This window comes from Equus caballus, chromosome 1 (assembly GCF_041296265.1).
Source record: "Equus caballus isolate H_3958 breed thoroughbred chromosome 1, TB-T2T, whole genome shotgun sequence".
In the NCBI taxonomy this organism is placed as follows: Eukaryota; Metazoa; Chordata; class Mammalia; order Perissodactyla; family Equidae; genus Equus; species Equus caballus.
The window spans coordinates 16,421,562-16,447,979 of record NC_091684.1 but is presented as its reverse complement, the minus strand read 5'-3'; the positions used below and the strand labels follow the sequence as shown (position 1 = coordinate 16,447,979).

At 42.3% G+C, this 26,418-nt stretch overlaps 1 protein-coding gene across 2 annotated transcripts in view; it reads left to right on the top strand.

Moving 5' to 3' along the window:
* Positions 1-7,500: 7,500 nt before the first annotated feature.
* PNLIPRP3 (pancreatic lipase related protein 3) overlaps positions 7,501-26,418 on the top strand; it is a 34,609-nt gene continuing 15,691 nt past the window's right edge. For both annotated transcript variants that reach the window (XR_011436471.1, XM_001497755.6), the window contains exons 1-5: positions 7,501-7,734; positions 15,684-15,838; positions 20,821-20,940; positions 21,609-21,740; positions 24,218-24,326. Coding sequence is in view for 1 of the 2 variants with exons in the window: in XM_001497755.6 (XP_001497805.3) it covers positions 7,686-7,734; positions 15,684-15,838; positions 20,821-20,940; positions 21,609-21,740; positions 24,218-24,326 (565 nt within the window). In the remaining variant the exon portion in view is untranslated. The remainder of the gene's footprint in view (positions 7,735-15,683; positions 15,839-20,820; positions 20,941-21,608; positions 21,741-24,217; positions 24,327-26,418) is intronic.

Below are 26,418 nucleotides of genomic sequence, written 5' to 3'. Positions count from 1 at the left end.
ACAAATACCATATGCTCTCTCTTATATGTTGACTCTAAAAAAAAAAACCACAACCAAGCTCATGGATACAGAGAATAGATTCATATAGATTGGTAGGTGGGGAGATTATGGGGTGGGAGAAATAAGTGACGAGAGTCAAAGGTAAAAAGAAAGAAAGCACATGGATGTACAATATTAAAAATGCAATGATAAAAATAACATAAGAAAGATAAAAATATTACAAGGTGCAATGGGCATTCAGAAACTGGAGAAATCTTATATGGCTAAGGGGAATCAGGAAAAATATGCATGAAAGAGATTGTCACACTTGAATTGGGCCTTGAATTATGAAGAGGATTCGGTATGTAGAGAAGGGTGGGGGGGAACCAGCATGAGCAAAAAACTCAGGAGGTCAACAAGAGTGATGGATGTGAAGGGGCGTGGACTTGGAGCCTAAGACTGAGAAGAGGACAAGGAGGTCCTTTATCCAAGTTAAATAGCTTGAGCTTTATTCAGTAGAGACATTTGAGGAGAGTGTGATCAGAGATGTGATTCGAGATGGTTGATCTGTAAATAAAGCCTGGGAGGCGAGACTGAGGAGACAGAGCCTGGTGCAGCAGCAATGCATCAGGCAAGAGATGAAGTCCTGAGAGGGGAGTTGAGAGTGAGTCTCACCGTAGGAAATGAATGATGGAGACACCATAGAGGAAGAATCAGCAGGGCCTGGCAGGACTCTCTGGGGGCCAATTACCTCGAGAACGTCAAAGATGATGTGGATGTTTCCAGCTCATGACTCAAAGAATAGCAGTTCCTACAACAGGAATGGGGAAAGTGTGAGGAAAAGAGTTGCTTAGAACTTGAATACAACGACTTTATGATTCAGATAAAACATCCAGTTAGAAAGGCCCAGAAGACAGCTGGCATGGCTGGATCATAAGCTTTGGAAAGAGGACAGAGGGAAGTTTGTCACATAAAGACACAAGGTGAAGTCACAGGAGGGGATGATCTTGCCACAGGTGGAAATGCTAGGAGTCTACAAAATGTGAAGAAAAGAGCAGAATCTTGGGGGATAATTGTATATGAAGAATAAGAAAAGAAAATCAAAAAAGCCACAAACAATGGAACCAAAGAAGCCATTGAAATAGGTGGGAAATGGGTTATTTCAGGGACCTGGAAGATAAGGATGTACTTCAAGGGCTGGGAAAAGTAAATGAAGCAGAGGGGTTGGGGAGGACCAACAATTTGAAAAATTATTGCGAGACACTGTGTTTAGAATTTATACTGGATTCAAATCCTAGCTCAATTCTCACAATTATCTTGGCGATTATTTCTTTAACCCCTGTAACTTCACTTTCCTTATCCGAATAAAAATTGAATAAAATATCAACCTTCCAGGGTAAGTGTGAGAACAAAATGAGCTAATGTACATGTAACATCTAACACAGTCCCTGATTAGTGAAGGTTTATTACTTCCATCACAAGTCTTTCTGCGGGGAGCAGGGCGGACTCACACACTGGTCTAAAAATGGCTGGAGAGAGGAGAGAAAGGATACTGGCTTGAGGGTATTGTGGTGGTTAGGAGGTGGGGCTGGGGCAAGGGTTCCCACACATGTGGCAGGGGCTTGCACAGTTTGGACTTCCCACCCGTGCCAAAGGAGGGAGCACCCAGGCTTTCTTATCAGCTTGCCAAGATGTCGGGCAGAAAGGAAAGAGGGCACCATGAGGCTTCAAAGCAGTCAGCAGTCAAACATCAAAAAATGGAGTCGGAGGGGCCGGCCCAGTGGCTAAGCAGTTAAGTTTGCACGTTCTGCTTCAGTGGCCCAGGGTTCGCTGGTCCAGATCCCGGGTGTGGACCTACACACCGCTTGTCAAGCCATGCTGTGGCAGCCGTCCCACATATAAAATAGAGGAAGATGGGCACAGATGTTAGCTCAGGGCCAGTCTTCCCCAGCAGCAAAAAGTGGAGGATTGGCAGCAGATGTTAGCTCAGGACTAATCTTCCTCAAAAAATAAATAAATAAATAATGGAGTCAGACTCTTTCTTACAAAGTGTTTCCCTAAATCTCCCATAGCTGGACCCCAGAAATACCCACTGCCACTCCAGCACCACCCACACAAGGGGAAATATGATGGAAAGGAAGCCAGAGTGGAAAGAGACTCGAGTCTTAAACAATTGCAGTCAAAATATCCTAGCAAAGTGAAACACTGCTAAGGCCCCTTCCAGGGCCTTGAAAGCACCTGTACTGGAGAGGAGCCTTGAAACTCATGGTAAAGCCTGTTATGAATGGGCATTTGAGTTGTTTTAAAATGTGCTTGGCTGGATTTACACTAACCTGCTTATGCTCTGGTTTTCCTTGTGATAGGTGGAAGTATATGACAGAACTACCAGCCAACGTCAGGAATGCTGTTGGTTATGAAGCAAGAACTTCGTAGAAAAAGTTTAATCCACACTGAGACAAATCATCAGCCTCCACCCTCTGCTCTCTCACCTGTAAGTCGCTTTCGTGTTACCTGTCCTGGGCACATTTTTCTAGTTCTTCTTCCTGAAATCCCCACCCAGCTATCATCCCTTTTCTCACGTATATCTGACTGCTTCATTGTGCTTCCCAATGAGCCTGTTCTCTATGACTCTCTCTCCCTGTGGTTCATTTCTGTTAGGTCCACAATTCCTTCATAACCACACAAGCTGTTTACGTCCAGACTTCCCTGTTGTCATTATCTCCCGCGGCAGACTTACCCATTGATGACCCCCCCCCTTCTGGTCCTGCCTTCCTCCCGGGCTTGTTTGGACAAGCAGCCCAGCCTCTCCCACTGACATTCACTGAGTGCCACTCCACACATAACAGGAGACTGGGTTGGACCTAAGAAAATAATAATTATTATTATAGCTCCCACTTTTCGAGTGTCTACTCTATGCCTCGTGCCAGGCTAAGGTCTTTACGAGCATGATCTCATTTCATCTTCACAATAACACTATGTGCTACACAATCTCAGTATCACAAGTGAGAAACCTGAGGCTCAAAGAAGCTACATAAGTTGCCAAAGATCACACAGCTGGAGAGGTCCTGCCAGGCTGTGAATCCAGATCCAGTTTAAAGTCCTGGCTCCAAATCACCATGCTATATTCCTTCCTGAGAGCCTGCTTCTAGATTTTAGGCCTTTTCAAACTGCAATGAAGTCCCACACGTGATTTGCCAATTCTAAACATAGGCACAAATCCTCCCAAACTCTACTTCCCATGCAACTGCCTCTTTGGTGGTGATATTTTTCTACATTATATCATTCCAAATTCTTTGCTGAATATGAGAGAATTTAAATTAATTTTTCAAAGTGTAATTTTAATATACCACACTCCAGTATAGTAAATTACTCTTATGAAAAGTGTGCTACTTGGAAACTTCAAGTAGCCTTCTAGAGTAACTTGCAATTCTATTGAATTGTGTCGCTGCTCTGTGCATTTCCATTGTGTGTAATTTAACAAGCATGTGGTGACTATCTAAGTGCAGGCTGCTGTTCACAGAGTGATAGTCTACAGCAATGTTTCCTCGGTGGAGGTCATGCTTCCACATGAGATGCTTGTTTGATGTCTGCATACAAGTGGTGTATTACTACAAAGTGTGCTTATAAATCAAACCTTACTAAAAAGATAGACTTTAGAAGCATAATCTGTTTGAGAAACACATTTCCAAAAATTTGCAGAAAAAATTACATTCCTTAAACCAATCAAGCTAAAAAATTCGTATCCTATCAAACGTAAGAGTTATTCTGACAGTACTCATGAGAGACAATCCATTGTTTGAGAACACAACCAAAAAAAGTGAGTAAATTTTTCTATCTCTCTGCAAAATGCACTGAGGACTCTCCTATATCATTCCATCCTTCGAGTGCTAAGTTAAACAGAGATAATAACAAAGGAAACCCTTTGGCTCTACCTTCAAACCATTTTCCGAGTTGATCCACTTCTCACTACCTCCGTTGCTACCCTCTTGGTCCAAACCACCACAATCTCTCGGTTTGGATCATTGCAATTGCCTCCTACTTGGTCTTCCTACTGCACCCCCACCCCCACCCCTGCCCTACTCCAGTCTATTGGCAACAGAGCAGCCAGAATGACCCTGTTACAACGGAAGTCAGACCATCTGCCTCCTCTGCTCAGAGGACTCCAATGGCTCTCTTTTCTCTGAGAGGAAAAGCTGAAGTTGTTACAGTGACCAATGAGGCCTTACCCACTCTGGTGCCCACCTGCCTCTGTGACCTCATCCTCTACTCCTCTCGCTCTCTCTCCCTCTGCTCTCACCACACTGCCTTTTTGCATTTCCTCAAAGACCTGAGACAGACTCCTGCCTCAAGGTCTACCTCCCCTGTGCCTTTGCCTGGAGAGTCACCTAGCTACCTCCCTCACCTCCTTCGAGTCTTTGTTCAAATGTCACCGTCTCAACGAGGCCTCCCTGGGCCACCCAGATTAACAGCAACCTTCTCCTCCAATTGAATCCCAAATTCTCCAGTCTCTTTTAGTCTGCTTTAATTTTTTTTTCTGTAACACTTAAACCACCTTTTCACATACTCTATAATTTACTTGTAAACTGTGTTTGTTGGCTGCTTCCCCAATTGTAATATCCAAGAGGGCAACGTCTTTATTGCCTGTTTTGTTCGTTAATGTCTCACTAAGAACCAGACTACTGCCTGGCAAGTGGTAGCCCCTCAAATATTTGGTGTATGAATGAATGAGTGCTAAGGTTACTTAGGTATTTTTCTCTGTATTTCTTTCTTTCTTTGCTTCCCCAAAACGGCCATGATGCCAGCCTCCTTGAAATCTTGGATGATTTAAAAAGCTATGCATTAAGAAGTAGCTTAAAAAGTGGTTTAAAAAATTACAGCCATGTTCTTTAGGGTTCTGACATTAATATTGAAATATTCATCATGACATCTTGAAAGGTTCTCTGCCTTATTAAATCCTCAAAATAATTTATCATGTCAGGGACAAAATTAATTGAATTATTCTCTACTCTTGAATCAAGAATCCAACTGATTTGCTGTTTTTCCTCATTTTGGTGTGCTGTCATGTATAAGCACAGCTTTGATTTGGGGATGAACTTTTAAAAGCTATTGTTAACTCTTCCTGGTGACATTTTTCAGGCACACCTGCCATGATTTCAGCAAGCATCTATGGATTCACCCGTATCTGATCCTCATTAAATATAATTGCTAAGTATAATGAGTCTTCAACTCTCAGAGTGATAATCTCTCTACAGTGTGAATTTCCTTGAATGATATGAGATCAATGGAATCGAATGCAATTTTTTTTCTTTCAACAAATACTGACCACGTACCTGCTGTGATAGAGTTGTTGCTAGATGCTGGTGCCCAGAGAAGAACAAAAGCCAGTCCTTGTCCCAGAACGGTCCAGTCTAGGGGAGGAGACTAATAGGTAAATGCCTAACTTTGTATACAAAGTGCTATAGCAGATTTATGGAAAAGTGCTGTGAAAACAGAAGAGAGGGTGGTTTAAAAAAATTCCTATATTATCATTGTAGATCTTTGTATTTTTTTACTTAGAAATATTTGTTAAGCACCTACTAAGTTCTAGGCATTGTGCTTGTCATTTGGGATGCAGACATGAGTAAGATGCAGTCTTCGGAGAGGTACTGCTGCTGGTGATGCTATTCATGCTGATCCTACATGTGTGGCTGAAAACGTTGATTCTTGAAATGCCACTTGGGAAAAATGACCAGCTGTAAGTGGCGATGCTTTTAGAGCGTGCCTTTTCCATGGCGTAGTACTGGACACTCAAAGTGCCAGGCCCTGAGCTCGGTGCTGCTAGTAGTCTGCTCTCTAATTTCTGCATGTCTGCGTGCCAGCGTTCATTGGCTGCTCCGAGTACCAGGAAATATTTCAACCTAACAAAGCCCCCAAGACTTGTAACTATTCTTTATCCTAATCTCTTCTTTATCTGATTCTTGCATAATGTAATAAGGTTTGTATGAAAAGGTCGAATGCCTCATAAATACTTTATAAAATTTTAATGCTATTACGGTGAGAGGAAAAAATTAAGAAAAACCAAGAAATACTTTCAGCTATCTTCTGTGAACATTTAAAGATTGAGAAACCAACAGAGGATATTTGTGAATTGAATTGCTCCTCACTTTAAGTTAATGTCGTGGCCGAGAAGGCAAGTTTGCGTTACGTTAAAGTGTATTATGAAGCCTGTGTACAATGAGGTGAAGGCGTATTTAGCTATATATGAACATAAACGTGCTCTTATAACCATTAACATAGTTGAAAATGGCAGTAATAAGGTTAACAATAAAGTAGTTCCCCATTAACCATGGGGGATACGTTCCAGGACCCCCAGGGGATGCCTGACACCTCAGATAGTACCAAACCCTGTATACACTGTGCTTTTTCCTATGCATATATACCTATGATAAAGCTTAGTTTATAAATTAGGCACAGTAGGAGATAGACAACAATAAATTATAATAAAATAGAACAGTTATAACAATTTACTGTAATAAAAGTTGCCATAGATCTTAGCAACCTTAGCATATGATTTTTTTCTCTTTCCCTAAGTTGAGAACTTTCACCTTTTCACTTAAAGGAAGCACTTTACAGCTTCTCCTTGGCATATGTGAATTGCCAACATCACTACTCTTGAGCTTTGGGGCCATTGTTAAGTAAAATAAGGGTTACTTGAACACAAGCACTAGGATAAGGTGACAGGATCTGATAACGGAGATGGCGCCTAAGTGACGAATGGGTGGGCAGCGTACACAGTGTGGATACACTGGACAAAGGGATGATTCACATCCTGGGTGGGACAGAGAGGGACAGTGTGAGATTTCGTCATGCCACTCAGAATGGCGTGCAATTTAAACTTATGAATTGTTTGTTTCTGGAATTTTCCATTTAATATTTTCAGACCTTGATTGATTGGGTAACTGAAACTGCGCATAAGGGGGGACTACTATATAGTACTTACTATATACTAGGTACTATTCATGTAATAAGTAATTCAATCCTATAAAGGACCCTATGAGTTAGGAACCATGATTATCCCCATTTTACAGGTGAGGAAAGGCACAGCGAGGCTTGCTCGCCCAAGGTCACTACTAATAAGCGGCAGAGCCAGAACTGTACCCAGGTGGCTGGGCTGTGGAGTAGGTGAGGCCAACTGCTGGGTTAGACTGCCACGCAGGTGAGACCAGCAGATCAGCCTCATCCACTGTTTAACTCATAACGTACTTTAGCAGAGTCAGTGCGTATTAAGTGGATATTTACACTCAGAAATATGTTAGGAAGAAATACTCAAAGTGTACAATCTTGGTTTGGGAAAATATTACCTTTTAAATGTGTATCTGGCTTCCCAAAGCCTTAAAATAACTTTCAAGAGTGACTCAGTTTGTGCTTAACCAAAGTGTTACTAATGACGGGTCAGCACAATCTTAGAAGGTCTAATTACCAATCACATAATCCAAGCCACACCCCGCTAATTATGTCTTGTAATGGGAAGCTGGGAGTCTCGGCTGCGCACGTTTACTTCATAGGGCACAGGAATTAAAAGTGGTGGAGCTCCATGCTCTTCTGGACTAGAACTTAAACACTGAGTGGTGTCATTTTCACAAAAACTGCTTCATATTTTATAGTGAGGAGACTTTATAAGTAAAAATCTTCCAGAAGATTTTATGTGGTTTTGTCAATCAACTTAGATGTTTGGAATTTGGATTGCTGCACTCTTGTTCCTTAGCACGTCAACAGGTAAGATTCATAATTTACAATAAGTTCCTTAAAAATAATGACTACATTCACATCCAAAATGTAATTGACATGGACTTTGAAATATAGACTTTGTTTATATTTCAGTTTGTCATAAAATTATCTAAAGTAAATGCATCAACTGCATAATACAGTATCAATCCGATGAGCATTTGAGAAGCATCTCATTTACAATGTTAACAATTATTATAAAAGTTGCTAGATGGTCTTGTACTGGGCTCCCAGCTCTGCCGGTTACTAGCTTTGATCAAGTAACTTAGCCATTGAAGTCTCAATTTCTTCACTTCTAAGAGGGGTATGTAGCTGTAAATGAGAAAATACATACGTATTTCTGATTTCAGTACCTGACTTCCCAGTAGATGCTCAATAAATGTTTGAATGAATGAATGATGAATGATGATTGGAACTTCCATGTTGATTTCTTTTCCTCTGGGGGTCATGATTTTGCGAAGGGATGTTGGTCTGTGTACATTTCTTACACATTGACCCAATATTCATTGACTGTGCTCTTTATACTGTGGACTCCTTATGCATTCCCTATGAAGTGGCTATTGCTTTTGTCTGTTCTTACCACCGTAGTTCAATAGTGTGTCTATAAGCACAAGATAAGCTGGTTGATATATATATATATATTTTTATTTTTTAGTTGATATGTTTTAACCAAAGTAGAATCAAAGAATTTCAGTGGTTTTCAGTTCCTGCCCTCTAGCTCTCCTGTATGGGATAAAAAAAGGAAGGAGATGGAGCTACCATTAGTTTTAGTATATGCCAGGAACTGTGCTCTATTTTCCAGCTGCAGGACAGTCCTGATTGAATGCTGAAAGCAGTTGGACTGATGAGTTCCAGAACAGAATTAAGAAGTGAGCGAAGTCTGCTCTGGTCTATTTTCTCGTACTGTCACTTTCTCTTCTCGGGTGGCATCTGTTCCTTCCAGAGTTCGGCACCCTCTTTACCATCTCTACTCACAGGCTATCCCTCAAAATCCTCTCTAAACAAGGATGCTAATACATTTTTTCAATCAACAAATACAATCACGTACCAAGTGCCAGGCACTGTGTTAAGCTCTGGAGACACGGTTGTGATTGATAAAGCTTCCCTAGAACCCAAAGGAAATAGTTGATTATCAATAGGGAATAACCTGTTTGGAAATTCATTGAATTAAGCACAAATTGTAAAATGGCAAGTACCAGAAGACTGAATGCAAATGCACCGAATGCAAATGTTACAAATTTAATAGTGCCATAAAGGTAATAACACAAATGTGACGCACACTCAATTTTTTTTTAATTATGGCAGCTATGCAATGGATATATGTGTGTAGTAGAAACATATATATATATATAAAATATAAAATATAACTGCTTTATTAAAAAATTTTTTTATTTGGCAGCTCTCTCCTCAGTTCCCTCCCTCCCCAGTATAAACCACATGGTCAATCATAATCACTCCTTAGGATACACATTGGACTTCTCTGTGCTCTTGCTTCACTTGGCTTAACCACAACCCTGATTAAATCCAACACTTCACCCACTTTGTGCCTGCATCTGTGCAGCTGGATGTGCCTGGAGAAAAACACATACCATGCTGACTGTCTCACTGTGAATTCTCGGTTATTAAACTGAAGTGGCCCCTACAGCTGCCAAGCCATTGTACTCTACTTCCCTTCCCGCCCATTCATTTTGCCAGGCTCCTGGGTTATTTCATTCTTCTTGCCCTAGTCAAACCTCCAACACCTCCCTGCCCACCAACACTCTTGGCTGATGGCCTTGTTTCCTATTTCAATAAAAAAATAGATGGAGCCGCCCTTTTGGCCAGTGGTTGAGTTCACACACTCCACTTCAGTGGCCCAGGGTTTCGCTGGTTCAGATCCTGGGCGTGGACATGGCACCGCTCATCAGGCCATGCTGAGGCGGCGTCCCACATGCCAAAACTAGAAGGACCTACAACTAGAATATACAACTATGTACTGGGGGGCTTTGAGGAGAAGAAGAAGAAGAAAAAAAGAAGATTGGCAACAGATGTTAGCTCAGGTGCCAATCTTTAAAGAAAGAAAGAAAATAGAAGCAAAGAGAAGAGAACCTCCACAAGCTCCCAGCACCACACCAATCCGGCTACCTGCCTATATCTGCCCACACATGTGTCCTCTCTTTCACAGAAGAGCTGTTCTTGCTCCCAACAAAGGCCAACCTTTCCTCTTATCTTTTAGACTCCATCTCCTCTCACCTGCTAAGATACACAATACACAACAATACTCTCTTTTATTTTTCCTGCTTCACCAATTTCCTTCCTCTCTACTGGATCATTCCCAACAGCAGGTTCTTAAAACAGCGTCTTAGAAACTCCACTTCTGTGTTGTCTGTGTAAGGTTTCCCATTTCTCTTCCCCTCTTTTCCTGAACTCACGCCAATCAGGCTTTCACTCCTGAAACTACACACGTCACGGTCACCAGTCACCCCCACGTTAATAGCCAGTGTTCAATTCTCCATCCTCATCTAATTGGACTTCCCGTTTTTTGGTGCTCTTGATGGCTCCCTCCCCCAGCAGTATGGTTTTAAGTTGACTTCTAGGATGTCACAGTCTCCTGGGTTTCCTCCTATTTCTCTGACCACTTCTTGGCAGTCTTCTTTGCTAGTCCCCCCCCTTAACTTCCTGATTTCTTAATGATGGAGTGTACTAGGACTCAGTCCTTGGACGGTGCTTCTTCTTTACCTGCTTGCTCCCTTGGTTATCTCATCCATACTCATGGCTTTAATCACTATCTTTATACTAATGACTTCCAAATTCATACCTCCAGCTGAACTTCTCCCAGGAATTCCATTCTCATATATCCAACTGCTTCTGTGGCATCTCCACTTAGGTATCTATCTCATATAAAATCTATATATCCAAACTGGGTTCTTGATCTCTACCTCCAGATCCGTTCTTCCCAGAGTTTTCCACATCCCCAATTAATGGCAACTCCAGTCCCCCAATTAATGGCAACTCCAGTCTTCCAGGTGCTTTGGCCAAAACCCTTCACATCATCCTTGACTTTTCTTTCTCACTTCACTGCCAATTAGTCAGCAAATTCTTTTGGATCCTACTCCAAAATATATCCAGAACCTGACCACTACTCACCACCTCCCCTGCTACCACCTTGATTTTAGGCACCATTCTCTTACCTAGTTTACCACTACAACCTCCTAGCCGGTCTCTCTGCCTCTACCCTTGGCCTGTGTCACTCTATTCTCAACACAGAAGCCAACCTAAGTCAGCCCGTGTCACCATTCTGCTCAGAGCCCTCCAATGGCTTCCTAGCTCACTTCAGAGTGAAGGCCGAAGTCCTTCCAATGATCCACCAGGTGTTGGTGCCTCTGGTACCTGTCTGACATCATCCCCTGCTACTTGTCCACCATCCCTTATTCAAACTCCTGGGGGCCAGATGTGCTCCAGAATTTAGATGTTTTGAGGTTTAAAAAGAGACTATGGTTGGTATACTGTATCATACAAAGACCCCAGAGGACTCTCAGGCAGCACCCATAAACAACCACACGTTCATTTCTGTAGTAAAATGTATTCATATTAAGTGGGATAAAGTCTAGATAGACAGGCTTAGGTCAGTTTTTGCTACCAAGTGAGTTTGCTGCAAACTGAAAAACAAATGAACGAAAAACTCAAAACTGCACTTTTTTTCCCTAGAGATTTTTAGATTTTGAAATTGCAGAATAAGTTGTTATGGAATTGTCGCTCCTCCCTGTTTCCTCAGCTCCAGCCTGGGCGGCCTCATAATTCTTCAGTCGCACCAGACAGGCTCCTTCCCACAGAGTCTTGTGCTTTCCCTTCCCTCTGCATGCACCTGCCTCTGCACCCCAAAATCCTCACCCCTCTCAGGTCTGGATCCAAATGCCACCTTTTATAGTGAGAACTTCCCTGGCCACCCTATTTGAATTGCAAACCCGTCCTCACCGAAACACACAGGCACTTTCACCCCGCCCTGTTTTGTGTTTCTCCCAGCATCTGCCACTATTTCACATACACCATATTTTATTTATTTATTTGCATTCATTGTCTGTCCCCATCTCTCACTAGACTATGCACTCCATAAGAGCTGGGGTTATTTTCCCACTGCTGAACCCCCAGTGCTAAGAACAATATGTGGCACATAATAGATACTCAAATAAATATTTCTTGAATAAATTAATGATCTATTTTCCAGCTTTTCTATGTCATTGGAAAAGGCTGCTCACAGTAAGATAGAGAAATGACTCATTTAGAAAGTGGAAATTAGGAAAATATGAACTAATATGCCAATTTATATGATTTCTTAACCAATTCAAGCTAGCTTCATGTAATGTGCTGTATTTCCAATGCTCCTTTAAAGAACTTTTAGATCAAAAAGGAAATAAAACACTTCAATTGAAGAATATATCAAAATATAATGACTCAAGAACTGAAGAAACTAGAAAAAGAACAAGTAATGTTGAAGGAAGAATTTAATTAATAAAAATAAAAGCAGAGGTTAATGCATTAGAAAAATCAGGAAAAAACAATTTAACTGATAAATGTATATGGTGGTTGCTTAATAAAACTAAAAAAATTAGAAAACTGTCATGGCAGATTTAAATAAACACAGGGAAATAACCACAGGTGCGGAAGATATTAAAGTGATTATACTTTGTATAAATTCATGCTAAGAGAATTGGAATTCTAGATGAATGTCTTACTCTTTACACCAAAATAAATCCCAGACAGATGAACATTTAAAAGTAAAAGAGTGAAGCCATGTAAGTACGGAAAGAAAACAGAGCGAAATTGTTAATAATCTTGGAGTAAAAGACGTTTCTAAACAAGACAAAATCCTAAATCCATAAAGGAAAAGATTGATCATTTTGTTGAATAAAATGTGGAACTTCTATACGACAAAAAGTAAACTCTATAAAACAAAAATATGAACAAACCAGAATATCTTTTCTAAGTATCTGATGAAAAGGGGCAAATCTCTTTACTATTCAAAGCGTTTTTAAAAATAAATAAGAAAAGAACAAAGTTCAGAAAAATGTGCATAGGACATGAAGATCTCATCCACAGATGATGGGCAAATGGTCAGAAATGCACAAAAAGATATTCAGATATGTAGAGAATTAAAGAAATGCAAAGCTAAAATGACAAAGCTTTTCACATAAAAATTTAAATCTGAAGACCCCTGGCGGTGGATTGTACTGTTGTTCCACATTCTTTATTCTCCCTCCCTCAAAGAGGATTCTACAGCCCCACCTTTGGCCACATGACTGACAGAGAGAGGCCAATAAAGGAGCTGCAAACAGTGTTATTGACTGTGCGGGAGGAGGAGTTGAGACCCGGCGGAGAGCAGCAGGGCCCGGCTATGGAGCTTCAAGCCGGCCTTGCTTTGCCAGGGCTGGGACGTGGCAAACACGGTTCACCATTTCAGCCACTCCCCAGCAGGCGCTGTCAATAGAGACACTAGAGACACAGAGGATCCAGGAGGGAGAAGGGAGGTGTTCCTTCCCGTTTCTGGCTGGTCCTTTCTGCGTTTTTCCAGCACTGGCTTTGCACTCCGGCACAAACAGGCATTCCAGTGGCAGCAGTGGGTTCCGGTTTGCAGTTTTTCCAGTACTCCCAGACCAGACGCATGGTGCCCACTCAAAGATGCCAGCGCCAGCCAGCTAGCACCCGGTCCTCAGGAGCGCGAGTCCCCGCTCTGGAGTACCGCACCCTGTTCCCTGGGTCTAGCAGCCCCTCCCCCAAGATTCCATATTTAAAGAGCTCGACTTCTTCCTTTTCTTTCTGCAACCCTCGCGCTGGTAGCTGTTCCCTGCAGTTACCACCTCTGAGTTGCTACAGGGTCCCTGTTTTCTTCAGTTCTCCCGTACCTGATTAGTAACAATTCGTTATATTAAACTCTCACAGTTAAAATAACTAGCGTGGTTTCTGTTCCTTGCCCTGATCCTGGCTGATTCAAGGAATAGGTGGGTTAAACCCTTAGTTATTATTGCAGTAAGTTAACAGATCGTGTGTGACTAGAGTTGATCCATCGAAACTTGGCAGCATAGGCACATTCTATACACACACGGAGGCAACCGCAGGATCTGCAAGATCCCTCTGGGGAGGGCTGGGTTTGGGATGAGCAGGGTATGTTGGTCATCTGTACAATTTTTTTTTTAATGTACAAACATTCCCTTGATTAAAAACATAATTTTAATTCCTTATCCTCTCTCTTCTTTAAATTTATTGTGGAATCTCATTCTTAGGCAATGGAGAAAAAGCAAAATCTCCTAAAATTTTGAAGTTAAAATCTGGTGGACTTGAGAGTCAAAGATTTAGTATTTTTTGGAAGTGATAAAAGAAAATCCTCAAATTCAAGTCTTCGAACAGAAGTAACCAATACTAATGAATAATCATAAATTGAATACATTTTAATCAATTTAATAAATAATAGCAATAAAGTGAATAAATAGTTCAAAAATATATTGAATAAATAATAATTATAAATTATAATCCTGGTTGAATAAATTAAAGTATTCCTCGACAAAACAGAATGAAATAAAGTTATTTGTTTGGGGGTTTTCAATCCTCTCTGAGTATTAAATGAAACTGACAATGAGAGGCCGTAGTGAAAGGATCAATCAGAGTCAGTGAATGACAGAATGATGATGATTCAGTTTCCCCAAAGCCCCTCATTTTAGAGAGGAGTAAATTAAGCTCTGGAAAGAAGAAACTTTGTTAGAACTAAGTGAAACTTTGATCTCATTTGCACTCTCAGAAAACATACATTAGACTTCTACTGTGTGCCAGGCATGGTGCTAGGCTCTGGGTGATGTGGGGTCGGTGAGCCGAGGAGTCGAAAGAAAGATTTCTTAGACTCTCAAGATCTGGCAGTAGTGCTCTTTTATTTAGAGAATAGTGTGGAATAGCATGGGGACAGGACCCATGGGCAGTCAGAGCTTCTGCTGCCGCCGCTTCTGCTGCCCCCGCTGGCATGGGGACAGGGCCCATGGGCAGGCAGAGCAGCTGCTGCTGCCCCCGCTGGCATGGGGACAGGACCCACGGGCGGTCAGAGCTCCTGCTGCTGCTGCATGGGGACAAGACCCATGGGCAGTCAGAGCTCCTACTGCTGCTGCATGGGGACAGGTCCCATGGGCAGTCAGAGCTCCTGCTGCTGCCCCGAGTTGAGGGTTAGGGCTAATTTTATAAGGCATGGGTACATGACTTATTTTTACTGGAAAAAAGAAAAGATGATGTAAAAAGTCATTAAATGATTTCAGTGCAGATGGGGTCTGGTTATTGTGCGGTCATATAACTTTAGATACGAATCTGGCCATATAGATCGGCATGCAGGTGAGGATGCCCCAGGCTTCTCTCCCTGGGGCAGTCCTAATTCATACCATAAAAAAAGTCCACTGGGTCATATAGTTTGGCATGTAGGCCAGGTCACCTTGGGCTTCTCTAGCTGGGGCAGCCTTAATCCACATCATGGGGACACAAAGATCCCTTTTGTCAAGAGCTTTCACTCTAATAAGAAAAGGCAGAAGTTCAGGGGAGACACAGTATTCCATCTTAGGTCTCAGGCCCATTAACAAGGGCTTTCCTGTATCACAGCTCAGTTCGTCTTCATAACAAGGCTGTAGGGTAAGAGATATTATTTCCATTTTGCAGAGGAGGAAACAGACTCAAAAAAGGTAAAATAATTGCCCAAAGCCAGGAATGTCTGATTCCAAAGCCCATTTACTCTCATCTGCAGCATTGCAGTCCACAAGGTCACGGTCATAATATGGGGAGGGAGGAGGAGAGAAGGGGGGAGGAGAGCATTTTTTGAAGAGAATCTCCCTGAATCAGATTTCTTTAACTTAAAGACTAATTTCAATTAACCCTCATAGTGAGAAACACAGACTCTCTCCGGCCTGGTTGACATGACACTCCATCTTTTTCTGCAGGAAAAGAAGTTTGCTATGAAAGGGTGGGGTGCTTTAGAGATGGTTTACCATGGACGGGGACTTTGTCAAGGGAGCTGGCAGGTTTACCCTGGTCTCCAGAGGAGATAAACACTCGCTTTCTACTCTACACTAGACGAAATCCCAGAGCCTATCAGGTAAGCTGACCGTAGCCCTAGATATAGAAGCAGGAACCTATTGATTTAATGGCAAATATTTCTTTTGACTATTGTGAGCTAGATTTTTTTCTTGTATTATTTGTCCTAGTATTTAAATATAAAGATTGCTCAGAATATGTTGTTTCATATGAGGCAAACTTGATATTTCATTCAGTTCATATGTTACTTGAGAGCCTTCAAGGTATAAGACTATGAACAAGCAACAGTATCTATTATGCATTAAATTGAATAAACAAGACAGTGTCTTAAGTTTATTATGTTAGAGGGAACAGGGTATGTACACGAATACCTCCACTGCAACACAAATTATGGTCTGTGATGGAAGATACAAATAAAAGAGTCTGGGAGCTCAGGCTTACCTTCCCCTTGCGGGTGAGGATGGGAACCAAGAAAGGCTTTGAGAACACGTATTTGAGGTGTGTCCTAAAGGATGGGCAGGGTTTTCATAAGCAGAGACAGACAGGAAAATGACATGGACAAATATGTCAAAGAGAGAAACTGTAGAGCATGTTTGATGAATGACAACATGTTGAGGTGGACAGGGGTCAGAGAGGAAGTCCTCAGATGTGGAGTTAGTTAGAAAAGTAGCTTAGGGACAAATTGTGTAACTCCTTCCTGTGGAGTTCGGACTTCATCCTGTGAGCCAAAGGCCCCACTGAGAGTTTTTAAAGAGGCTTTAGGACCTTTGCTCTGGCTGCAGTGTACCTTCTTGCCTGGAGCTGGGGGAGTCTGGAGGTGACTGCCAGACCATTTAGTACCGTGCTGTCCAACATGGGAGCTATAACTACGTGTGTCTATTAAAATTAAATAAAAATTCAGGTCTTCAGCTGCACCAACCCCCTTTCAACTGCTCATAGCCACATGTGTCCAACAGCTACCAGGTTGGACAGTGCAAATATAGGACACTTCATCATCACTGAAAGTTTTATTTGACAGTGTTGGGTAGAAAGCTATGGTGCAGTTTGGTTCAGACATGGGGGACTAGCCTGAACCAGAGTAATGAGAGTGAGTATGATAATAGAAAATTGACATGGTAAATATCATAAACTGTCCTGAGATTCCACATGAGTGGTAGGAAGAATGATGGCCCCCTCTTGTCAGAAAAATTTGGGGTGAAAGAGAATGAGTTAAATTTTGGAGAGTTGAGGTTTGGGCAGGCTATTGGAGATTTTAGTCTTAGTTTAGATTTTAGCTTAGCAAGCAGTCCAGAGCTGGAAAAAGAGATTCAAAAGTCTTTTACACGGAGGTCAGAGTTGAAACCCAAAGAATGATATGATGTTAGGGACAGAGAAAAGAGCAGGATATCAGACCTGGGGGGAGCACCCCTATTTAGGGAACAAGAGAGAAAGCCGTAGAGAAGGAGCACTCCCAATGCAAGATCATTTCCAGTCTCTTCCTGCATGCGTAACCTTGAGGTGTGCTTTCCATCAGATCCATCACACATGGGGCGGCCTCACCAGCCAAGATAGCCTTCTGCTCTGCCTTTGTAGCTGTCCACTTACCAGACACACACAGGCATATGGACACACAACTCTTTACTGAAACATGCCATCTATTCTGTAGCGGATGGCACTAGCTAGAACAAAGAAGGAAAGCCTTTCTTTTAGGTATAGAGAAACTCATAGAGAAACTGTCCTCAAAAGTTTGATTTTTATAACTGTCAAAAAGCAGAGAGGAATATTACTCAGCTTTAAAAAGAAATTAAATTCTGCCAGATGCTACAACATAGATGAACCTTGAAAACATTTTGCTAAGTTAAATAAGCCAGACCCAAAAGGACAAATATTGCATGATTCCAGTTATACGAGGTACCTAGAATAGCCGTTTCATAGAGACAGGAAGGAGAGTCGTAGTTACTGGGGTCTGGGCGGGGGGTCATGGAGAGTTACTGTTAATTGGTACAGAATTTCAGTTTGGGGTGACGAAAAAGTTCTGGAGAAGGATGGTCGTGATGGTTGCACAACAATGTGAAAGACTTAATGTTACTGAACTGTACACTTAAAAATGGTTAACATGGTAATTTTTGTGTTACGTATATTTTACCATAATTTCTAAAAATGTGAAGAGAGTCTATGTTGAGTGGGAATGTTTTTGGGCAGCTTCTCTGTCCATTTAGGACTCGCAGGGTGTACGTGTCCGTTCAGGACTAACCGTATCTGCCAGTCTTGGCCCTCAGTCCTCATAGGACTCATTGGTCCTTTCCCCTTCTGCACAGTGACCTTGCACTTGAACCTTGTATAGCGCAGGCGCTAACACGGAAGGTGATGAAACTAGTCTAGGCGAGTCTAGGCCCTAAAGGCCGTGAAGAGAACAGCAGAAACCAAGTACTTTCCTGATAAAGAGACCGTGAACACAATGTTCCTCATGTCTTCCTCGCTCCCTTCCATTTGGAAAGAATCGTGTATGACAAACCAGATCTTTACCTAAGTTTTGCAATGGATGGAAGCCCGAGAGTTTGCTGTTAAAGAGCTTTTTAACAACAGTGAGGATATAGGATGAGTCACGGTGCACTACTAAATCCAAGGAGTGTTCCAGGCTTGACCCACCTGCTGTGCTGCACAAATTTGACTGCCTTTGTTTATGAGAAAGCAGAAGTAAACTATGCGATGGTTTAACATATCGTTCTCTCAGTGGGAAGAATTGTCGAGGGTAAACGTGGTACAATGAACTTGGTGTTCTAAGAATCATAGGTCTTCTCAGCTACATTTCTGCAAGAATAAGACCAACCCACATCCCCCAGGAATTCAGGAGTCCTTAATCTAGAATGGCTCATGCCGTCACTAGTGGTGATGCACATTTCACATAATTACTGTAGTTTCTGTGCCTGCAGCTTGTGTCAAGGCTAGAACAGAAATAACTGGTGACTGTTTTTGACTGACTGGAAATGAGGTCACTTGGAAAATGGTCAGCAGTTGTGGAATGGGTTGATCTCACACCAATTAGGCTCCATGACAAGTAAAGATAAGAATGTGAAGAGAAAAGGCCAGAGCACCCACCTAAATACTGATACTTGAATGAGCTCTTTCTCTGGATAACCTGTTCTGTTCTGACACCCTTTTTATTTTCTATCCTTGTGGCAGCAGAATTCGAGTTGTCTTCTTTTGATTCCATGGTGTTATTTGGAGTTTCCCATTTTCTAGGTTAGCACGCCATTTTAGAGCTTTATGCTAGACTGAATGTGAAGTAAACAAAAACATTTTTTCTGCCTTTCCTACTTTATTAAATTCCTCAGTGGCGTTTGTGAAAATGGAGGATGCTCGGATCCCACGGTACTTGTCCGATTGCCACTTCAAGGCTTCCTCGAGGTCCCACTTCTACAAACTATTCTTATGATGGGGAAAGACTAAACTAATTTTTTTCCACTAAATTCCCTCTCCAAAGTAGGCTTTTTTGGTGTGGAAACAGGAATATAGCAGGTGTTTAAGGGGCTCCAGCTGGAGCATCCGAATTCTTTTAGATACATAGATGGAGAAAGGTTTTTGCACTTGGATTCCATTATTTAGCAGAGAAGTGATTCCTAGAAAGCCTGAATACAATTGATTTTATTACCTGCCTCAGCGGATCCCACATCCAGACTGGGCCCTCTCCGTGGAGAACACTGATCAGATCACAACTTGAGGGCCCGGTGCTTAAGCACATGACTTCAGAGAAAGACCACGTGGGTCTGAACTGTGGCTCCAGGACTCATTAATTGCAGTACTTTTGGACAAGAGACCTGACCTCTCATTGTGCCCCTTCCTAATCTGTAAAGTTAGTGCCTACCTCACCGTGTTGTGAGGGTTAACTGAGCTGCTCTATAAAGAGCTTAGAACAACTTCCGGCATATAGACAGAGACAAGTGTTAGCTATATTATAATTACTATGTAACCAGCTTATGATTCTCATAATCCTGTGCATACTGTCTTGGAGATGCTTTAACTAGCCGGCAAGTTGTATGATTAACTGTATATTACTATTAAACACAGATGGCTAGTAACAGGCTCTTCATTTGAATTTCATAAGTATCTAAATGTGCTGCTTTCTTGTTAGAGGACTCACCATTGTCAGACTTTCTATTTGCTGATGAGAGTCTTCATTCTTTCTCGATAGAATTGCTTATCCTTGTGCCTTTTAATTTTTTCTTATTAACGAAATGACTTCTGAAGTCTTTGAGAGTTTGGTTGTAAAAACAATCCAACAAAATACAAGAAAGTTGAAAGAATAGTGAACCTGATCACGTAAAATTATCTTTAACACGCTGTTGTAGTTCATGTGGTGAGACTCTAACCTCTATTCCTCTCTCATAAAGTGGGCTGGACAATCTGTTCTGCTACCCTTAGCATGCTTCCAAGCCTCAGATAAGGCAATTCCCGTGAACTATACTGACAGCTGAGAAGTGCTATGCACAAGTAAGGTTTACTGAAATTCTGATTGAAACTGACCCAACATTGTCTCACAAACATTGCCTTAAAACCAAACATTTTTACTTCCTTTCCTCATGATTAAATTTGTATATTGAACTTTATAATGCATTAATAATTTCTTGGTACTTTTACAGTATGTCGTGGTAACTATTTCTTTGGTAAAAATGTATTTAAAAAAGTTGTTAAGGGGCGGCCCTGTGGCGCAGCAGTTAAGTGTGCACCTTCCGATTCAGCGGCCCCGGGTTTGCCGGTTCGGATCCCGGGTGCGGACGTGGCGCAGCTTGGCAAGCCATGCTGTGGTAGGCGTACCACGTATAAAGTAGAGGAAGATGGGCATGGATGTTAGCTCAGGGCCAGTCTTCCTCAGCCAAAAGAGGAGGATTGGCAGCACATGTTAGCTCAGGGCTAATCTTCCTCAAAAAAAAAGACAAAACACAACACAAAAGGTTGTTCAAATCATGTTTAGCAGAAGACTTTGAGTAGATTTAGAATAATTCTACTAAATGTAAAGTAATTTTGAGTTATTGTTTTAACCTAATCTCTTTTCACTTGAAACAGGAGATCAGTGCGGTTAACTATTTAACTATACAAGCCTCGCACTTCAGAACAGACAAGATCACCCGTATCAACATAGCTGGATGGAAAACAGATGGCAAATGGCAGCAAGTGATGTGTAATGTATGATGGGAATAAACTGGTCTTTACACTAGTATGAAAGCTTTATGTTTAATGGGAATGTACTTCGCATGCTATTAATCCGTATTTATGGAAATCCTCCATTTGATTATCCCCATTGTCCATGTTCCAAGGCCTCAAGTAGAATTACCCACTTCCCATTTATTTTCGCTTATATTAATTTCACACATTATAAAAGAAGCACATTTTATAATTATTCTTTGCTAAATTCTCACCTTTGACAAAAGATTGGATAGTATGATCAATTTCTTGTTTAACTTCAGGAAAAAATTTTCCAAGTTCACTCCATGAATTTAATTTTCCTCTCTTATACTCAAGATTAATAGACTGCTAACATAGTAAGCAAATAATTATTTACAATGTTATAAAGTATAAGGGAGTCAGGCTGTCTGAATTCATGTCGTAATTCTACTTACTAGCCCTGTGATTGTGGGCAAGTTAATTAACTTATCTGAGCCTCGGTTTCCTTATCTGTAACTGAGGATTAAATAAGTTACTATGTGTACGTAAAAGGGTTACAACAGGACCTTGCACGTGGTATGTTCTCAATACCTGCTAGTGTTACTTCTTATTATGCAATCAATTGTTTTGGCACTTTGGTTTTCTTTAATCCTTAATTCTTTAATACTTACAATAATTCTTTGTACCAGGTGTTGCTGAAAGTGGAAGATGTGAACTGCATTAATTTAGACTGGATTAACGGTTCGCTGGAATATATCCATGCCGTAAACAATCTCCGAGTGGTTGGTGCAGAGGTGGCTTATTTTATTGATGTTCTTGTGGTAAGAAGAGTTGATTTTTTAAAAAATTATGTTTAATTGGTTCTGTATCATAACACCAAGAATTTGGGGCGATTTTATCAGTTTATGCAAGCATTGAACATGTGAAATAATAAGCCTTCCTGTATGGTAGCCAGAAAAGGGAGGTTACTTCTCGTGGAAGAAGAGCCTGTGGTTACACGAAGCACCACTTGGTGGCAGTGTCCCTTCACAGGCTCATCACCAAATGTCCCCCCTCGGGCCAAGGTCGCTGCCTCGGTCAGTGTGTTGGGCCACCCGGGTTAGTTTCCACCACACTGCAAACCTATCCTTAATGACTATAAACTGTTTCCATCTTCCAAACGCTATTTGTTTAGAGCGTGAAATGCATCTTCCCACAGAAATTGAATCCGTGGTGGTGAATTAGTGAGGTCTATAGGTCGGTCCAGGCCGCACTCTATAACCTACACAATTTCTAAAAGAATCAAATAGACTTTGCTATTTATGAAGGACATTTATAAATCTGCAAATGCTCTACCGTTAGAGAAAGTAATTTCCCACCCTAAAATGCAGTGAAATAAAATCTAAAGATTTATAACCCTTCCGTATTTTTAAAGAGGGTTCACTTATTCATTCAACAAATATTTTGCTCTGCACTTGCTGTGGGCTGGGCAGTGCTCTAGGTACTGAAGGTGCACAGTGAGCGAGCTGGTGTTTCTGCTCTGTCAGAATGGAGGGACAAGTATTGGGAAGAAAACCCAAAGCAGGGGGATGGAGAGGGCCAGGGGCGGTTCATTTAGACGGGCAGCCAGGAGAGGTGATCTGGACCCTGAGAGCAGTTAGGAAACAGCCCCCGGAGAAGGCGTCCGGGAGCCAAATACTCATCCCTGCCCCCACACCTCTCTGTCTGCTCTTCCCACTCTGTCAGGGGAGGCTGGAGCGCGGGAGGAGCTGCTGGTGAGTGTTTATACACAGAGGATGCAATCGACTCATCTCCTCAGAGAGAAACCAGCCCTAAGCTTTTGTGAATTTCTTCGTCATCCCGGGGCCTGAGTTGTGGGCTCTTCTAGGACCAGGAAATAAACAACAGTGGCTTATAGAAAGCTGGGAGGGGATATTTGCTGAACCCAAGGGAGAAGTTTTGCTGAATTTAACGTTCATTGAATTGACCCAGCTGCTTGGAGGCCCAAGGGGAAGGGAGGGAGAGGACCTAGGGAATAATCCAGAAGCCAGGCCCGCAGAGGGAGCGGCTGAGGGACAGGTGGGAGTCTTCTCTGCCTCCATTTCTGTCATCTCATCACAGGGAAACTAGGCCACGTCCGCACCTGGGTTGGCCCTGGGGCGATCAGGTGCCTGGGAAGGGGGTATGACGCAGCCAGGGAAGGAGGAGAGGAGGCTGAAGGGGAGGAGCGCTCAGAGCTGATCTCAGATCCCAGCCTGTGGAGGAAGATAGAGAAAGCCGAGATTTAAAATGGTGGCAGTGGAGGAAGGGGGCCCTCAGGACCAGGAGCCCTTCCCAGGCAGCTATTCACATGTAAATGAGAGAGAAAATACTCCTGTAAAGCAGCACAGAATACTGTCATTACTGGTGGAAAAAAATGGAACATTCGATCAAATGACTAATCTATCCAAGTGAAGGCAATTGCTTGATTTTCACTATTATCATGAAGAGAGCCTGAAACTTAGATGAAACTAAAACCTTGCTCCTTTGTTCCCCATTAAGAGGTGTGTGTGTGTGTGAGAACTCTTAGGCATGTAGTCTCTTTGTGAATATTCTTTTTTTTTTTTTTTTGAGGAAGATTAGCCCTGAGCTAACTGCTACCAATCCTCCTCTTTTGGCTGAGGAAGACTGGCCCTGAACTAACATCCGTGCCCACCTTCCTCTACTTTATATGTGGGACCCCTGCCACAGCATGGCTTTTGCCAAGCGGTGCCATGTCCGCACCTGGGATCCGAACCAGTGAACCTGGGGCCGCCGAGAAGCGGAATGTGCAAACTTAGCCGCAGTGCCACCGAGCCGGCCCCTCTTTGTGAATATTCTTAAAAGCCCCTCTTTGAAAACCAAAGCTATCCCAGACATTTGCTAGAGTTACCTTAACCTGGAGGAAACAGACACAGGTGAGGCAGGGAACAGCGTAGGCGTGAGCTGCCTTGACCTGTGTTGGGGGTGTGCCCAAAGGGTTGGGCCTCAGGAAGGATGGGCGTGGGCTGGAAGCCACAGACGTCTGTCACTGGGCTGTCCTCTTGTTCCTGAAGACCGTGAGGCCCCTCAGCGCAAGAAGAGCTCTGACAGAGGCATTCCTGCAGGTCGGCCTTATGCTCTCTCCACTCAGCCAGACGTGGGTGGACGTGCAGGCCACTCTCTCCTTCTACCTGTCCCATCCTGTGTGTGAGAGGGAGAATACATCAGCTCCTCTTTTATTTTAAGCACATTTAACCCATTCAGACTGCTGTTTTAAAAATACTTGTTCTGTTTTCTTTTAAAAAAAAAATCCTATCAGAAAAAATTTGGATATTCCCCTGCTAAAGTGCACCTGATTGGCCACAGTTTGGGAGCTCACCTGGCTGGGGAAGCTGGGTCAAGGATGCCAGGCCTTGGAAGGATAACCGGTAAGCCTGCCCGGGACGGGGGCCTGGAACCTGTTTACGCATTTGTTTACACACAACATCAGGTGTCTGAGCACCGAATGAAGTAGCAGAAGCAAGTGTAATATGGGAGGGACCGTGACTCCCCTACACCAGAAGGTGGAAGGGCTTTCAAGCCTGAGTGTGTAGACAGGTTCAACGGTGTTCACCGCAGCGTTGTCTGTGGTGGCGCAGTAATAGAAACTGTGATCGTCCACCTGTAGGGGATGGCTGAACGAACTGTGACAGACTCCATACTTTGTGATTGCACACCACTAATACGAGGACAGAGTTCGAGTCCCACTGATGGTCCTGGAAGGATGTCCTTCTGTGTAACAGCTCACCCAGTGCATGCTGGCAGTGCTGAATTGGTTTGTTTAAGGGGCATGCCCATGCCAATCCAGTTGCTAAAATTTTGACTATTACCCCTGGATATACTATTAAGTCTAAAAATAAGCTGCAGAATGAAGTATACACTATGAATTAGGTGTTTGAGGATGATAATTAACCGTATCTCTTCCCCACACTCTGATTTCCAAACCAACTGAGTCAAGTGATTGGAGATCAAAATATCAGCTCCATTATCCACAAGCTGGCTGGCCTCTCTCTCCTCTGCATCTCCCACCGACAGTCAGTCAGCCCGTCTCCCATCTCCTTCATCTGCTTTGTGCCTCTCCACACGCTGGCTACTGTCCTAGCTCAGGTCCTTTCCATCTCCTGCCTGGATCTTGGCCGTCCCTGGCTGGTACCCCAGCCCAGTCTTCCACAAGCACTGACTGTGTCATCATCTTTCTCAGTACAGGCCCTGCCACTCCACTGCTTGAAGATTCCCGCTGCCTAAAGTTTCTTAGCTTGTCAGAGCAACATTTCACATTTCGTCAAGTGTTTTCATCTGTCTGTGTCTTTGCACGTGCTGTTGCCCCCCGCCCTAAGCATCCGCTCTTCGTCCTTCAAGATTCATCTCAAATGTTTCTTCCTCAGGTGGTTAACTCTCTGTGCTTCCCGCACTCTTTGAAATATGCTTCTATTACATTTGAAAATACAAATATTATATTTCATGTAATTGTTTATGCACTTGTTACTCTCATTAGACTGAACTAAGCATATAATAGGTGTACATTTTCTGTTTGTTAAAATAACAGACGGCAACTCTGTGTAAACACACACACAGACACACATACGCATTAATTCCAAATTTCAATTTAAAACATTTTTTCTAAAAATAGTTAAGAATTCCAAATTGGGTTTAAAGTATTTTGCCTCTGCAATTTCTTGGTGTAACAGGCTTTTCCTGCTTAAAATTTCTTTTTCCTCCCAGCTCTCTGATCCCAGCTCCAACTCCAGTCCTCTACCACCATTCTTATTTAGGATAATAAAAATTATATTTCTACTCTGAAGTCATTGAGTGGCAAAAATCCCCCTTTGCTCTAAGTTTTCAAGCCCAGAGGACAGAAGAAATGGGCACAGATTATGAATATGGAGCCTCATGGGGCCTACACAGGCTGTGGGGCATTTCAGCCATAAATTAAAGAAGAACATCGCTATACATGCATTAAAAATCTGCTCTAGGTTACAATAAACTCATGGAGATTTTGTTTTCCTTGATTCTTATTTCAAAAATCAGATGCTATTTAGCTCTCATTTTTCCTGCCAAGTGAATTATACTGTTGAATAAATAGAAAACAATAAATTTTAAAGGCTCTCTAAACATCCAAAGAATTTATGTCGTTTGGATGTTGCGATCTATATTCCTTCCAAGTGATTAGGTTTTGAAATAACAAAAGAACTGAGACCTCAAAAATCTTTATAACAAAACCAGTTAAAAACAAAATTAATATGATAGATTTTAAGATGTACATAAGTTTCCATGTCTATAGTAATTATCTGTAACTGGTAGGCATTTGTCATAAATGACTATAGCATGGGGGTTACTCAGTTGATTCAAAATTTTACTTTCCTTTTATCTATAAACAGCATCCATGTTTTCCCTTATTTGAGAAGAGATTACTCCCTCATTGCTGACACACAGGCACCCAGATACATACCACAGTAATAAACCGGGATCCCCAGTGGTTCC